General features: G+C 45.6%; 1 protein-coding gene across 1 annotated transcript in view; it reads right to left on the minus strand.

Annotated features, from left to right (window-relative positions):
• MDGA1 (MAM domain containing glycosylphosphatidylinositol anchor 1) overlaps positions 1–16,338 on the minus strand; it is a 142,736-nt gene that overhangs the window by 12,302 nt on the left and 114,096 nt on the right. The window contains exons 12-14 of the mRNA XM_053974235.1: positions 15,997–16,020; positions 6,419–6,571; positions 5,094–5,228 (exon numbers count right to left, since the gene is read on the minus strand). Of these exons, the coding sequence (XP_053830210.1) occupies positions 5,094–5,228; positions 6,419–6,571; positions 15,997–16,020 (312 nt within the window). The remainder of the gene's footprint in view (positions 1–5,093; positions 5,229–6,418; positions 6,572–15,996; positions 16,021–16,338) is intronic.

Raw genomic sequence — 16,338 nt, forward strand, 5'->3', positions numbered from 1 at the left:
ATTCAAGGTACTAAATGGAATGCCTGCATCAACATGAAGACACAATATTTGTGGAATGAAAATGACATGTAGCCAATCCACATCTGAACACCTTTCCCTCGTCTCCATGTCTTCTTCTTTAGATGCTAAGCTCTTTGGCTCAGGGATGATCCAATCCTACATATCAAACATGTCATTGGTGCTCTTTATAAGTAAATATCTAATGAAAGTATAGACACATAGTATTTACTGGGCTCCAGCAAAAGTAACTGAAGGGAATTCTCTGCCCTTGGTTATGCAGAAAGTTTGATTAGATGATGTATCAGTACCATTGGGTCTTAATAATCTTTAAATTTATGCCTCTAATCCAAAGTTCACAGAATTCTTTAGAGAAACAATGACTTCATCTGTCTTTGGTTCAGAGCTACTGTATTGAACTTACAGAGGTTGAATGACACTTTACAAATACGTGGTCTTCTTGCTAGGTATTTAAAATCCTTGCTCATTATCATGGTATTTGACTAACCTCACAAAAAACCCATGCAGATACTACTAGAAGAGACCAGAATCTATCCAAAGGGTCCATACCGCAGCCCACAGGAAGGTGCTGGATCTCTTAACAGATCATTAGTCAAATACGTATTTATTGATGGCCAAAACCACATCTGAATAAGTGGAAAAAGAATGAGTATTAAAAAAACTGAATACACTTTTTCATTACAAACTCTTCACTTAACTCTAACTGCAACTTGTTTTCAAGAACCTAGAGGGAAGTGAATCATACTCATCAGGAAAATCAGCCTCCCCCCAGTCAATCCAGTGATGTAATCCCTATTGTGTAGAGTAATTGCAGTGGAGATAATGGCATGGGTTTAATGAACGACACATTTCTATATAAGGCAAACTTCATGTATCCAAAAGAACACAGCTATCTCCAGGGTGCCACCTGTGCTACTGTGCAGTGGCAGGGTGCTGTGTTCATAAACAAAGTTTGGGTAGGAATAAGGGAGCTATGATGTTGAATCTCACAAAAATGATGCCTTTGTGGTTCAAGCTGCTTTTTCATTAACATAACCAGTCAATCTGTGTGACCTGACAGCTCTGACTAACATGACTTGTCAGAAACAAGTCAAAGCCACATGGCACTCGCTGGCTCCTACGTGTGGTCATCCACCATGGACTTTTAGACACACCTTTGCACTGATTGTCTGATCTGAGTTGAAGAAGTAAAGAAGCAATTCAGTTTGACAGGCCTTCCAGACCTGTGATTCCTCCTCAGCAGGAGGGCTTCAGAGGTGACACTGCCTGTGTAAGTGGCCTGCCCACAACGCAATTCCCTCTGTGAAACAGCCATGGCTTTCTTGAACTCAGATGCTGTGGCAAGTGATCTGATCAGGTCTCATTGTTTCCAGTGACTCAGAACCAAAATCCTTCTCAATCAGTCCCCATCACTGTTCCTTATGGGATCTTAGAATAAAGTAAAAGAGAAAAAAAAAAAAAAAAAAGAAAAGTGAAATGAAGGGAAAGAAAAGTTGAAAAGGACCTACAACCACCAACTGCCTGACCACTTTCATTATCTCTCTAGGAAGCCAATTCCAGTGTCTGACCACCCTTTCAATAAAGAAATTTGATCCTCCCCGGGTGCAATTTCGAACCATTCCCATGCATCTTGTCACTGCATACCATGGATTGGTACTTTTTACCCCGTTTCCCTCCTCAAGAAGCTGTAGAAAGCAATGAATACTTTATATTTTATTGGAAGCTTCCCATCCTGATTATACACAGACCAGACTTAGCTGAGGTGGTCAGATAAGGTCTGTGTCACCACTGGAACAATCACACCCTTAACTCTCCATTCAGTGGCTGAAATTTCCATGTCTCTCTCAGCAACCTTCATCTTGCGAGCTGACATCTCTTCATGAAGACATGTCTTGCTTGCAGGAGCATCCAGCAGTGAGCAGGAGGCTGCACAGATCATAACCTGGCTACCACTGAGTTAGGAGGCATGAGAGAAAGATGGCAGGGGACTGTGGTGGAACTAGACTGTCAGGGAAACTGTCCTCTTAAAGCATCCCCCTCTCAGGCAGCCCCTAGAAAGGGAGGAATAGGAGTCTGATGGCTGAAGCAAGGACTTGAGGATTTGCTCCCAGCCAACCTGACAAAGAGGCTTTTTGAACTTGGCAAATAGTTGCTAGCTGCCATGGCTAGTTTCTTCCCCTGAAGAAAGCAAGCAATTCCTCAGAAATGCAGAATATTCTGAGTGGGAAGGGATCCACAAGGATCATCAAGCCCAACTCCTAAGTGAATGATCCATACAGGGATTGATGCCACGACGATGGCATCATTAGCACCAGGCTCCAACCAACTGAGCCTCATTTGACATTTCTACACCAGCTGCAGTAAGACACTCTTGTTCTTGAATGCCTGGTGGAAACAGGATTTCTTTTCTTCCCCTCCCCCTGATTTTTTTGCTGGGGCTGGCAGGATCATAGGGCAATGTGAATGCTTGCTACAGAGGGGGCCAGAGGAAGAAAAACAGATGACCAAATAACTTCAGAAGAACAGGGATTGTCTCCAGGGAGCTCCCCTTCTTCCTGCTCTCTCATCAGCTGGGAGATATTCAACAGCGTCCTGCTCTGCTAGTCACTGAATATTTTATATCATGGCTACCACCAGTGCATTTGTATTCTGCTTCTCTCGTTCGTCATATCTATTATAAACGAGTAGTGTCTGGGAACTCTCCCAGGGAAGATTTGCCTGGATGGCTGCAGATATTTTATAGTCAAATTGTGAGATAAACCAGCTTTCAAGTTCTGTAGTGGGGGAAAAAAAAGGTAATAAAAGAGTTATTAAAAAAATAAATAAATGTCGGAATTTTATATGGCTACTTTTTGTAGTGACAGAGCTTCAGTTTGCTCCACAATTGAGCTGGAGTTGCTAGAAGAGGCTTGGGGTGGGAGACACCCTCTTGCTGGCATTTTCTGCTGACAGGAGCAATCTGATACACTCTTGCTGGCACCTGGCTTGGCAGGACTGCGCTGGCACTAGGTGAGCCAGGGCTTGTGGCCGTGACTGCAGGCGTCAGGGGTAGGTGGGTCTTTGGGAAGCAAGGCATGGCTCAGGACTGCAGCAACCCCATCTTTGCCTTCACATTGTTGCACATGTGAGATGGATGGGAGGGCAGGGTCTGTCTCCTCATTTCACAGGAGAAGTCCTACTGAGTCCTACACACTCCTCTAACCCAGGGCTGAAGAAGAAGAGCTGAATAAACTTGTTTTGCCCTAAGAACTCAGAGAGGACTTCAGCCAATAAGGGCATCAAACCTGGTATCAAGGCACTGAGTTTCAATTTGCAGGCAGATATATGGTGGGTTTGCTGGATCAAGTCATGTATTCCACAGGCCAAGAGAAAAAGAACTTTTTTCTCATTTCATTTTCTTTCAATCTCTGCCTAATCAGTCTGATTTTAAAATTTGCTCTCAGCTCAGCAGCACCCACCATGGAAATCACATGGCATTAAAGAGTCTATCCACCTCACAGAAATTTATCAGCCTCTGTACAACAAGAGGAAAAACAGGGATCAAACAGGGCCCATAACATTGGGTATGAAGGGGAAAAACAAAATATATAAAAGGTGTCTGAAGTTGAGGAACAGAAAATGGCACTTAGAGGCTTTCTTAGGTCTCAGGAGTCACCATCACTTTTGGGTAATTTGTGGGTAGAGCAAATCAGCAAAGAGTTAAAATGCTAAAAGAAAAAAACAAACTTGTAATGAATTGATTCTCTGGCATGTCGAATCCACCCTATCTCCAAACAGACCAGCAAGAAAGAACAGTTAAACCGAGCTCTTTTTCAAAATCAAGAAAATGTTGATGAGCTTTTACTTTACCTGTGAAATGAACGTGGGAATCTGACACAAGAAAAAAAGCAAGAGAGGCCTCTTCCCTCCACTTTTTTGTGCCAATCTCCCACCGATCTAGACCACTCTTCATCAAAGAATGAGACCCCTTTCCTAGCCTCCAGGAGAAGATGAGCAGGAATCAGGCAGCAGAGCTGACTTACCGTAAGGGCCAGCTGCAGGGAACACGAGCTTGCCAGACAGCATTAGCAGCTGGACTCTGTCAGCTAAGCAGGACCAGCAGCTCCAGGAAAATCTGGTGTGAGCCAACACTAACAGTGCTCTGCCTGAGCAAGCTGCCACCACTGGCATGACTACAACATGGAGCAGCCTGTCTCCAGGGGGGAATCCAGGTGTCTGAAAACACCTCTGACCTAGCCCAGTTCCAAGTGCAGAGAGCAAATATGAACCCTCAAAACACAGACACAAGTGGAGACCTGCTCAGTGAACTGCAGCCCAGCTCCTAGCCTCGACACTCATGGTGTCAGGGTTTCAGCCTTGCCCAGATTTTCCAGTGCCACATGTGCACAGAGATGTGGCCAGAGTCAGGAGCATGTTCCCTCCCAATGACATCTGCAGTACTGAGCAGAGAGAGGTTAATTAACCCTGCTTATTGAAGGGCGGATACATTCCTGCCTGGGCCCTGATTTTTCAGTCAGGCTCTAGTCCAGCAGGTGATTAATAACCCCATGTGCTGTGCAAAGAGTGCATCTATTATTCAAATTAATGAAATTATAATCAAGAGGTGACGAATTAGCAGTTGTTCCTTGACTGGATATGGAAACTCATTAGTGTGCCAGGCGCTTCTGTGGTGCTCGCTACACTTGAGGCTTACAGCAACGAGAGGAGGGAGCCAGGCAGAGCAGGCAGCCCCTGCTCTGGGGGAACACACATCCTGCACACCCCAATGTAGCTGTGGCCACCGCAGAGCTCTCTGGTTCACAAAGCCCCTTCACCCTCTTCTCCTGTCCAATGGACAGACTGACTGTAAGGTGCTGCCCCAAGGATAGGCTGTGACAGCTTCGCAACCCTGACACTGCTGGACTATGGGACAAGTATTTGAGTGCAGTAGCCCACCCTACTGCTTGGAATACTGAAGTAGGACTCCCACCCTCTGGAACTGCTGGTCGCAGGCACAGCTGCTGGGGCAAGAGGCTGGAGATTTTCCCCAAGAGCCCACATGAGGCTGAGTTTACCCTTCCCCAGAGGGGACTCACCAATGTGCTTCCCATACATGTGGTAGTAGAAGGAGACACAGTAATACTTGGCAGTGATATTGTAGAGGGGGCTGATGAGCCGGGCTTTGTCTCCTGTCACCCGGGGCCGCGACGCCTCGATGAACATGTAATAACCTGCAGAATGAGAGGGAAAGGTGGGCAAAGGTAGCATGCACTGGCTCTCCCTTCCTCTAAATGATGCCAGTGTGGCTGGGAGCCCATCTCTTCTCTGGGAGACATGGCCTTGCTCTGCCCAACTGCTCTGCGCCCACTGTGATCCCAGACAGAGACACTTGCAGGCTATCAGCAGTGCCTCCCCTGCCTCAGCTGTATTTAGGGAAGCGCGGGAGAGACAGGCATCTGCAGACCTGCTGTGACCACATGTAGCAGGTGGACCCCTGCACATGCACATCTGTCTGGGTGCACAAAGAATCTCAGAGCTGACTGCACTGTGCAAGGAGAACACCAGAAAGAGAAACCATTACAGACTAATTTCTCTGCCTCAAGCAGAGGAAGAGAGGGTTCGGTACATCTAGCATGAACAATATTGTTGTCTAAAGAGAACAATACCAAAGCAGTTGTTAACAGCCCAGGGAGGAAGAGATTAGCCATTTAATTTGTTAACGTCATTTTCAATGCTTAATCAGTGTGTGGTGTACTGAACAATAATGGGAGAAAACATTTCCTTAGCCGTCCATTGGATGTTTCCCATTTTTTCCTGAGTTCAAAGATATGTGTTTGCATAGAAATTTACTTTTCCTATTACATAAAGAGTGATGTAGTATCCACTTAAACTGGTAGCATGTGCTCTACACACAGCTAGGGTGAGCACTACATAACACCAGTCTCCTCCAGCTATAGGTGAAGCTTCCTCCTGCCCCACAGGCAGCTCTTATCTGGTCTCTCATGCTTCTGTGCTTGGTACTAAGGAGATCTGTCTGCCTCCCTGAAAATTTCTTTGAGGAAACAGCTTGCTAAAACCTACAGGGCCATTTCTAGGTATTAGAGATATTCTCCTACTTGTTCATCCATTTTTTTTCTTCAAAACAAGCATCAGACACTGCAAGAGCATTAAGCATCAGGCAATTAGCTGACAACAAGAACTAATGCTCACACTATTCCCTCCAACAAAGTTGTGGGTGTTTTAATTGTGTGTTTAATTCCAGTCAGTAACATGCAAATTAGCTGCCTGCTCCCTGCACCCCATGTGAAGTACAAAGCAGATCAGCCTTCCATCAGCTCCCAGAGCTGTAAGATTCCTGACAAGAGATGGTGTGCACCTCCCCTCCCCTGCCAAGCCAAAAGAAACCCAGACTTGAGCCTACCCTCTGGCGTACCGCTGATGTCCGTGGGGGGGCCTGTGTTGACGGTGCGCTTGGGGTTCTGGGTCAGGGCATTCTGCCGGGTCCAGTCAAAGTTGTCCATCTTGTCCTGCACGAAGCCACAGATCTTCTCATCCTCAAAGCGGCAGGTGTTATCTGTGGGGATGGGAAGGGAAGGGGCTGCTCAGCTGCTGCTTTTCAAACACCCTCTCCAAGCTGCCTGGGTGCTCACAGCAGTGCTGTGTCACCACTGAGGTTCTGTGTCAAGCCAGAGGCAGATAGGCAGCCCCTGACTTCGGAGGAGGCTGAAAAGGAATACATCAAAGAAATTATAGAAATCACAGAATGGCTTGAGTTGGAAGCAGCCTCAAAGTCCATTCCAAACCCAACATCAGTTCCAAACCCATTGCCATTTACTAGATCAGGTTGCCCAGGGCCCCATCCAACCTGACCTAGAACACTTCCAGAGATAGGGCACCCATAACATCTCTGGGCAGCCTGTTCCAGTGCCTCACCATTCTCTGAGTAAGGAATTTACTCTTAAAATCTAATCTAGATGTGCCCTCTTTTATTTAAAAATGTTCTCCCTTTTCCTATCACTACCCATAATACATCAGTGATCAGTGTTACTACAGAAGTGTTAATCCAGGCTGATAAATGTGATGGTCTGACAAAATGGAAAAAAGTTCTTATGGCTAAAGAGATCCTCTGAGAGATCTGAAGGAGCAAATGTAGAGGAAGGTAAAAAGATTACCAAAGGCAAACTGGCTACAAGGGTTTTTATATCAGAACAACTTGATGGTAGAATAATTTCCCCAGGCGAGAGGAAAAAGTAGCAGCAGATGACCCCCCCCCCCTCAGGCTATGTATTTAACTAAACTATGATACACATGAAAAAAAATCAGCTGTGGAGAAGAGGTCAGCTCAGCACGACAAACATGTCATTTAGCCAGAGTACATCTAATTTACACCAGCTAAAAGGCACATTTGATTTTGCAGCTTATGCTGGTTCCCCTAACGAAATAAAACATGTAGGTAAAAGATTTTTATGTAGGATGAACCATACATGCAATAGGGCTCACTTTTGTTACTACCACAAGACAGTTACACCCTACAGCAATATTGCAAGACAGACGAAAAATCTCGTGCATAGACATAACCCAATATGGACTTGAAAAGATTGGAATGAATTGGACATGACCAGGCTGAAGATTGTAACCTTTGTATTAAAAAGGTAGTTTTGAGTCACAAAAGCAAAGGTCAAGAACCTGCTTTACACTGCTGACATAATAGGAGAGGGATGGATAAAGCAGGTGAAAAAGAAAGAGAAAATAGGACTGTCCTGGTTTGACACTGGCGCAATGCCAGCGCCCCTATGGAAATACACTTTCCTAAATAAATGCTGTGAGATGTTAACAGGAACAGAGCAGAGCAGGCCCAAGCTTAATAACAAAGGGAAAAAAAACTTTATTAAACTACTACTACAGAAGACACACACACTAAATCCAGGATGAAGACCCTCTAAAACACCCCTCCTCCTCCCAATTTCCAAAACAACCACCATGAAACATCACCCGGGATTCCTGATCAAATTATCACCCTTCAGATAATCAATACTCAGTCTGTCAAGGGAGAGAGAAGTCTCTCTTGCACCACAGACCCCCCCAGGAAACACAGTTGCCACCTCCTGTGTTTTCATGTCACACACAGCAACCGCCTGTAGAAAATCTGCCAGTGTGACACTCTCCTTTCCATGTCACAGTGCTCTCACCACCGTGCATGGACAGACTACCCATAGGGCTCCTTTAAGGATGCTTTGCCATGGACCAAAAGAGACAACAGTTCAGCTTCTCATCTTGGGACCACAGTCCCCCCATTTTCCCCTGGGGCCAAGGGTCCAGGAACAGAGATCATCTTCTTCCTGAAGACAGAGGGCATCACCATTCCCTCCTCAGCTTTCCTCTGTTCTTGCCATTCCTGTGCCGTTAGAAGCTGAAGCAGGTCTCCTTGGGTCACCACTGCATCCCCCTAAAATGCAGTCTCTATTGCAGAAGAATTTGGTTCAGTCTATGGCTAACAAGAAAAGTCCAGCCAAAAGCTACTCTATCATCTCCTCTCACCTAAAAATTTCTTCTTCTAACATTTTAGGTCCCAGACTGTCTCTCTTCCACTACAAATCGAGGAGGAGTAATATTTTACAAAGCCCTCATTTCCCAGGAAAGGGTTAAAAGTTCAGACTCCCTGAATGGCTGAAATCTCTGCCCAGCATTCTCAACTCCCACACTGGGCATCATCCCCCCCTTTCTCCTTCTCCTCTGCCAGCAAATCTCCAGGTGCCATCAGGCTCTCTGTCTCTTTCTCTCTGAGGGGGGGAACAAAGGCATCTCTGCTTCTTTCCACCCTTCCGTCCAGGAGCTGGCTCGGTTCCAGACCTTCAGTCCCCTCGGCCTACCTGGACGAGGCCGCGTGGCTTCCCCTCCCCCACCCAGCCCGTAGCTGGGCAGGGGAGAGTCTGCACTCTCTGACGACCGGAACCAAAGAGACAGTTTTCCTGGGAGTTCTTGCTTTTAACCCCCTGTGTTCTCAGAGGCGTGTCCATACTTTCAGTGGTCACTCCAGGTGCCAATATCCAAACCTGACCACTGATTGGTTTGACCCAACTTCCTGAAAAAAAATTCACTTCCATGTCAAGCCACGACAAGGTCCAAGAACCAATGTGAAAACTGCCATGTATTTTGAAAGTCCCTGGGCAGAAACCAGAGCTGGAGAATGAACTTGAAGTGGGATCTTGGACCTTGTGAGTGATGTAGATACGGTAAACACAGATATCTTTAATTGCTGCTTTTAAGTGAGAGCAAGGAGGTGTGCTAAAAGATGAAGCCATGAAAGAACACGCACACAAAAGAAAACAAGGCTCTCGATAAGGGCTTGGAATGTGCTAGGAACCTCATCCACACCATGCTGGTTTAAGACTCAACCTCTTGGGGTTTACCTCCCACTGTTATTTATCATGCCTAGATGAAGAGAAGCCCAAATGACTCCTGGGGCTCCTGCATTCTTGTATCTTCAGTGATGACTTGTTCTGGTTCCTGGGCAGGAGGCTTTTTCTCTTAGCATGTGTGACTCTGGCAGGACACGTAGGACAGAGCAGGGTCCTCAACATCTAGGCTGGGTGCCAAGGATGGGACACACAAGGGAAGTTTTCTGCAATGCCAGGGCCAAAAGCTACAGAGGCAGCACAATGTGATGGTAGGAGCTTCATACATCTACCATACACAAAAAAAATCTGTTCTCTTGTAACAGAGACACTACCCATGAAATGAACAGAATCTTGGCTTTGAGATGCTGCACCTTCTGGTGGCTACCCTATCTTCTGGTGGCTAGCATCCTCCCGATCCCCTCCCATTTGGAAATGAAAATTACTGTAATCTAAACAGACATCAAAGGTCTGCACACCCCTGTGGTAGGGAACTGGGTTCCTCCTTCCTGCCCATCTCTTTCCAGCATCCCATCAAAGCAGTGATAAAAGAGGATGCAGCCTCCTGAGGTAACCTGCAAAAATGTCTTTGCCAGCATAGGTTGGACAATGTGTGGCAAGCCAAGGGCCTGGTTCACAGGCAGTTTCAGGGCAGTTTTCAGCTGCCCTGAAAACCTAGGGCAGCTAGGTTATCAGTAAACTCATCAGGAAACACTGCATGCCCACTCCTTTGGGCTGAGCACAGCCATCGGGAGCTTGTCTGGGCTGGCCACTTAACTGCTGATTAACCCTGGCTAAGTGCTTTCCACTCAATCTGCTCATTTCTAATTAGCATCCAAATCCAAATTAGCCACTGCTCTGCAGTGCCTAACACAGGGGCCCGAATGGCATCTGGAGCTGAAGGAGAAGAGAACAGAGGACAGGACAGATGCTTGCAGGGTCTGAGACAGGGTAACTAGGTGGTATAGGGGCCCTCTTTCATCCCCAGAACAGAGAGATGGAAGGAGAAAAGAGTCAGAAGGCAGCTCCGAAGGGTCCTTCCTCAGCTCTTTTGGCTGAGAGAAGGGAGTTCATGGCTGTACCAGATCCCCAGTAGTCCTCAAAGGAGATGCTGGGGCCCACAAGCTTGCTGGTGTTGCTGGGTGGTGTAATACCCCTGGTTTCTCTCCACTGCACCAAAAACATCTGCATGACTCCAGCTCATGGGTTGCCAGCTGCAGTTCAAAGAGACACATTTTCTCTCAGAATGGCATTATCTTACACAGCAGGATCCACAATGACTGTCCTTTTGCAAAAGCACCAGGGTGGTTTGCAGCTCTGACCCTGTTGAGAACACGGACTTTCAAAGAAAGATGATATCTTTCTCCAACACAGAATTACCTTAACAGGGTATCAGGTGGAAAGCAGAGTTGGAAGCTGTAACACAGAGGTCAGCCAGGCAACTGATTGAGAGGGAGCAAACCACAAATGAGGAGGCACAGAAATCAAAGGAAAGGTAGATTAAGGAGAAAGCACAAGCTCAGGTGGAGATCAGAGAGAGTTGTGCAAGACAAGAGGACCTGAGGGCAGCATTCCAAACTTACCACCGAGGCCTGGTTGGACTACTCTCCCTTCATTTGTAAGAAGCCACACACATGGGATGAGACTGCTCAGAGAAGTTGATTCAAAAGTCCATAGAGAGCTCTTTGTCCCAGGTTGACTGTATGATGCTTTTATCCCCAATCGTCTGTTCTGTTTATGCTGAATAATAAGTTTTGCACCTTTAAGACTTGTTCCAGGAGTGAAGGGGAGGGAGAGGAAGGGCAGAGTTTGTTTTCAGAAACTGCACTCACTCCTCCACATTCCTGCTCCTGGACTGTGTTGTCTGCGGACGGACAGACAGCGAGACAGAGCTCTCCTTTGCTTTTAGTTAGTTTTAGCTAGCTGAGGCAAAGAAGTTCCCTGGACTGTGGCTTTTCCTTTTCTTTGGACCTGCTCAAACCTGCTCAGGACTGAACACCCAGAAGAGCACCAGCAGCTCGCACCTGTGGCCCAGCGGGCTGGGCCTCGGCCATGGCATTTCCAGCACTGGAGGGACTGAGAAGAGACTGAATGAGCCAAGCTGCAGCCCGGGGCGGGGGGAATCTTTCTTAGTTTTTCTCTCTTTTGGAGTGGCAAGAAGTTTTATTGTTTAATATTGTTTAGGTTTTCTTGTTTAATAAACAGTTTTTTCCACTTTTCTTCAAGGAGATATTTTTTCCCGAACCGGTTGGTGGGAAGGGCTGATTGAATCTGCTTTCTAGAGGAACTCCTTTGGGGGTTCTCTCCCAAATTTGCCCTGAACCAGGACACTCTTTTAACACCCAAATAGGACCCTGAGTGCATTTTATCTTCTCACTCAAATGCAGCTCCTTCCAGAAGGCAACACTTCTAGCAGAGCGCCTAAAATAGAGGAGGGTCCCATGCACCCCAGATCAAGCAATGCTGTTGCTTAATCACAACAGGATCCATATTATGTGCAACACCACTTGCTGTGCAGGAGTTTGAACCTCCAGCACATCGCCTCTGCTTAGCTTGGGAGCTCCAGGCACTTTGCAACAACTAATGAACAAGGCTTCTTAATTTCTCTGTTGCATAGCAATGCCTCTTTCTGTGTATCTTCTGCATTACATGTGGGAAAATAGATGCACAAAGTATAGAGAGACACATTTAAGGCCACAGCAGGCAGTGTCTAAGCTGGAAACAGAACCCAAGCGCTCCAACTCCTGGTCCTTTGATATAAAACAAGACACAAGAAAGCAAAGCTCTGTGGTTTCTCTGAGCTACAGTGGAGGTGCCATGAATAACTACGAAATGTTCAGTGTGGTTTGGGACACTGCCAGTATGTCACCTCTGGATGGTTATCAACAATGTTCACCAGGACAAACCTGGCAGATAGAGCCAAGAAAAAACACTTTAAATCACCTGCTGTACCTCAAAGACCACAGAGGTGATCTGACTTTTGACCCTGACTGTGTGATGCAAACTTTCTTGGAGACTTTTGCCATTTGCCAGGAATCTTGCTTCATCCTCAAGGAGTAAAAGAAGCTTCCTGTTTAAAATTTAAGCAGTGATTTAAATACTGAACATAGAAGTTGTTCTCTGGATTGTTACAAGTAAGGTGGAAGTGGCAGGGGAGCTGGCTCCTCAAAAGCTGGATTTAGTGCTGTCTTCACCATATGCAGATTTCCTTGGCAGGCTTTGCAGTGGTGGCAGCTCAGAGTGCAGAGATTTTTGCTCTCAGTTACAGACACCTCCATGCATTCCCAGGGGAGAGACACTCTGCTGTGGCTATTAGCATTTCTTGTTGCTTTGCCTTCTAGAGAAACATAATGGAGGTTTTCCTTTCAAGTCCTTAGGGGAGAGCCATCCCTGGTTTTGAAATTCTGGCTGCCAGACGAAAGCAAAAAATAATAATCCTATTCTAGCTGCAGACTATGGGTGAATAGCAGATGGAGTGCACTTGAATAAAATTGCCTTCATCATTTAGCTGTGGTGTGACAACTGACACTGGCTTGGAGCATAAAGGACCATGCTCTGAGCCCCAGCTCTGTTGCAGACCTGCTGTGTGACCCATAGGCTATCATTTTCTGGACATCAGTTTCCCCATCTAGAAAATGAAGACAATGAGAACTGTATTGAGACCTCAAGGTACATCATGATCTAAGAAAGAATATTTAACAGTCTCTCCAATTGCAATTTTCTAGGGATTTTACACACAGTAATGGAAGAAACTTTCACAATGCTGTAACTGGTTAAGTCATCCTATTTGCCACCAGGATACAAGGAACTGTCATCTCTTTTAACCTTTGCATTACAAAACATTCTTGAAGAATGGGCACAAACTCAAGTAATCCAACTCTAAACACAGGCTGACATCTCATTCCCACATGTTCTTACCTGAACAAATTTGGATTCCTCTGAACTCTGAGCATTATCAGAGACCAGACACACCAGCAATAGATGGTAAGCAACAAACCAGGCTAATCTGCAACAACCAACATCTACCACAGATCATCACCCACTGTACTTGCCCATGGTCCCAAAATCATGGCTTCAGCACCACACACAGCCAGACTGCAGGTATGTGAGAAACAGTGTTGCTGCTCTGAAAGGGCAAGACAGGTTGGCCAACAAAAAAATAAACCAGCTATCCCATATACTTCTTAATGACATCTCATCAAGGTTACAAGGTTACATCTGATAAAACAAGAGAAACCAAAACACCCATAGAGGAGGAGCTGGAATGGCTTGTGGGGCAGCACTCCACAGAAAGCAAATGTTATATCCAAATAAAATTGCAGAGGAGGTAAGGACAGAGCAGATTCTTCAGCACTGGAATGTGGTCATGACATTAAAACAATCAGTTCTTCTAAGAGAACTTTAAGGTAGAATCTTAGAATTCAGATAATTCTTAAATTAGTTTTTAAAATACAAATTCTGCTTTTTAGAACCAGATTAACTGATTTTTAAGAGTCAGTCTTACTGGTAACCTCTAAATATCTGAAATTCTCAACGTCTTTTGTTCACTTCCTCTGCTCTTCCTTGCTTTTCCTTTATAACCCAATACCTGGCTCTGTAACCATGCCACACGCATGCCTGCCCCAATGTTATTAACATCTTATTAGGCTGAGAGAGAAAATGCATGAAGAAGTAATTGTATTAAGTAACTCTCAGAATTTGTAAATTAATCACCATTGTGCATGCCCTTGGATCAGGCTGCCAGAGGCATTAATCATCTAATCTTTGCCTTTTGCTCCAGAGCTTTCAATGTTTGCTCCCAGAATTTGGCTCAGCAGCCTAGTGTGAACTTTTCCCTGGGGGTGGTGGTAGCAGGGGAAGTATGAAAAGAAGAGGTAGCAGGAGGAATTTCCATGTTTTTAGGATGAAGAGTTGGGGAACTCAGCTGTGGTCCAAAGAAAGAGCTAAAAGCCTTTGGGCTCATATTTCACTGGCAGCAGGTCTGAAAGGAAAGGGCATATCTGAAAGCAAGTATGGTAGGTCCGATTTTAGGCAGTCAGTCTCAAGGTGTGAATGCACGGGCAAGGCCCTCACAACTGGCCCAGAGGTCCCAATATCCACTAGAGGCTGAGCAATTTTTATCAAGAGGAAATCCTAAGTGTTGGGTTTACTGCATGAAAACCATGTGTGGCTGAGTTATGTTCCACCATAGGCAAATTTCCTGCAGTTGTTCTGGACTCAATCAAGCTACCAAAGCACCCCAGGCAGGCAATCTGAAGGCTCAATTTACAAAGACCCCAAGAGATTGACACAATTAGGACTGAACTTGCTCTGGGTCTACCAGTGATTTATGCAGTGTAAAGGCAAGTGGCAAAAGGCCAAATTTTGTCACTTCTACTTGTGGGCTGGGACGCTTGCCTCCTCAAGCAAGTACTGAGAGACACATTCTAGAGTAGGTCCCTGGCAATATGCTCTGTGTTTCCCAATGAGTCTTCTATGGAGAATATTTAAAGTAGATCAGGAAGTGAGGAAAAGAAAGAAAATGGAATCAGGAACTAGAGCCACAAAATCCCTCTGACTGTTTAAGAAGCTCCTACTCTCAGGCAGAGTATGGTTCATCAAACCATCCTCAGAGCGTGAACGTCCAAGAATTAACTCCTTGTGGCTGCCTTAACAAGAGAGCTCCCTATCCCGATTCTGCCATCACCTAATCCTGGTTTCTCCTCTACACTGGTACCCTGCAGTGCATCAGTAGCATTTACCTACACATAGAATAATACATAAAAACACTGAATATTGACTCAGCAGCTGGAAATGGAGAAACAGCCCCATGCTCTCTATGGGCCACTAGCAAGTAGTCTGCCCACCTCTGCCCAAGAGCTTTGCCTGGGCTTACATCCTACAATCAAACTGGAAGGACCTTGTTGCATCCCCTGGGCATCATTACTCCACTACTTACAGCAAGCTAGAATTCCTCTATAATGCTCAATGGGCACTGTCTTGTTGGTGTTAAAGAACATCATTCTTAGACATTGTGTATTCTGCTCTCAAAATCAATGGGAACTCTGGATACTCAATACAGATGGGCCTGCATCTTGCCAAGAATAACCAGAAGGTAAAAAAGCAAGTTAACAGTCATGACACTGAAGGGTAAGAAGAAAGGGACTGTGTTCAAAGAGTTTGCAGGAAGAGACAGATTTGAGCTAGAGACTGCTCCATACAAGCCTGCAGAGATACCAAGTGGTATCATTGCTAGTCAGAAGAGGATGGGGAATATTCCTAAACACAGATATTTTGGGGAACATTTAGTAACCTGCTTACTGGAAGTAGATTGCTTGTGCTGGGGCATGGGAGCAGGTGTTCAAGATTACAATCTACCCTGTCACAGATATCAGGTGTGAGTGAGAGGCATGTCTCTGGCATAAATCTCCTGGCAAATCTCAAGGTACAACAAATGGCAATATTTATTGGAAGCTTTAGTGTATGCAAATTCATCCTCTTTTGGGGAAAAAAGATTTGACAAAGTCAGCTGTGTATTCCAGCTGCTTGTCTTGCCTGATCTGCGGGGGCACTTGATTAATGTACATTACATTCAAAGCATTAACACAAAGGTCTTGTTGCTTACCTGTTGGATTTGGATAGTTGATTGCTGGAAAAAGAAATAGAAAAACAAGTCAAAACAAAAGCACAAATCATAATCAAAGTCTGAAAATAAAACAACCACATCAAGAAAGCTCACAAATGCACAAGTCTCCTGGCGGCATCCCCATGAAAAAGCAATGCTTGGTGCCTGTTTTGGTGATGGAAAAAGATGCAGACACTCTGATCCAAGCAGCAAGAGACCTTAAGAAAACACCACCTAAGAGGTGATCCTGGGATCATAGGGAAACCCTTCTGGCAACCCAAGTAGTTTCCTTCTGGAGCACCCAGTGGGACAGCACCCACTTAGATACCAAAGCTTGGTATC

This window comes from Vidua macroura, chromosome 3 (assembly GCF_024509145.1).
Source record: "Vidua macroura isolate BioBank_ID:100142 chromosome 3, ASM2450914v1, whole genome shotgun sequence".
NCBI lineage: Eukaryota > Metazoa > Chordata > Aves > Passeriformes > Viduidae > Vidua > Vidua macroura.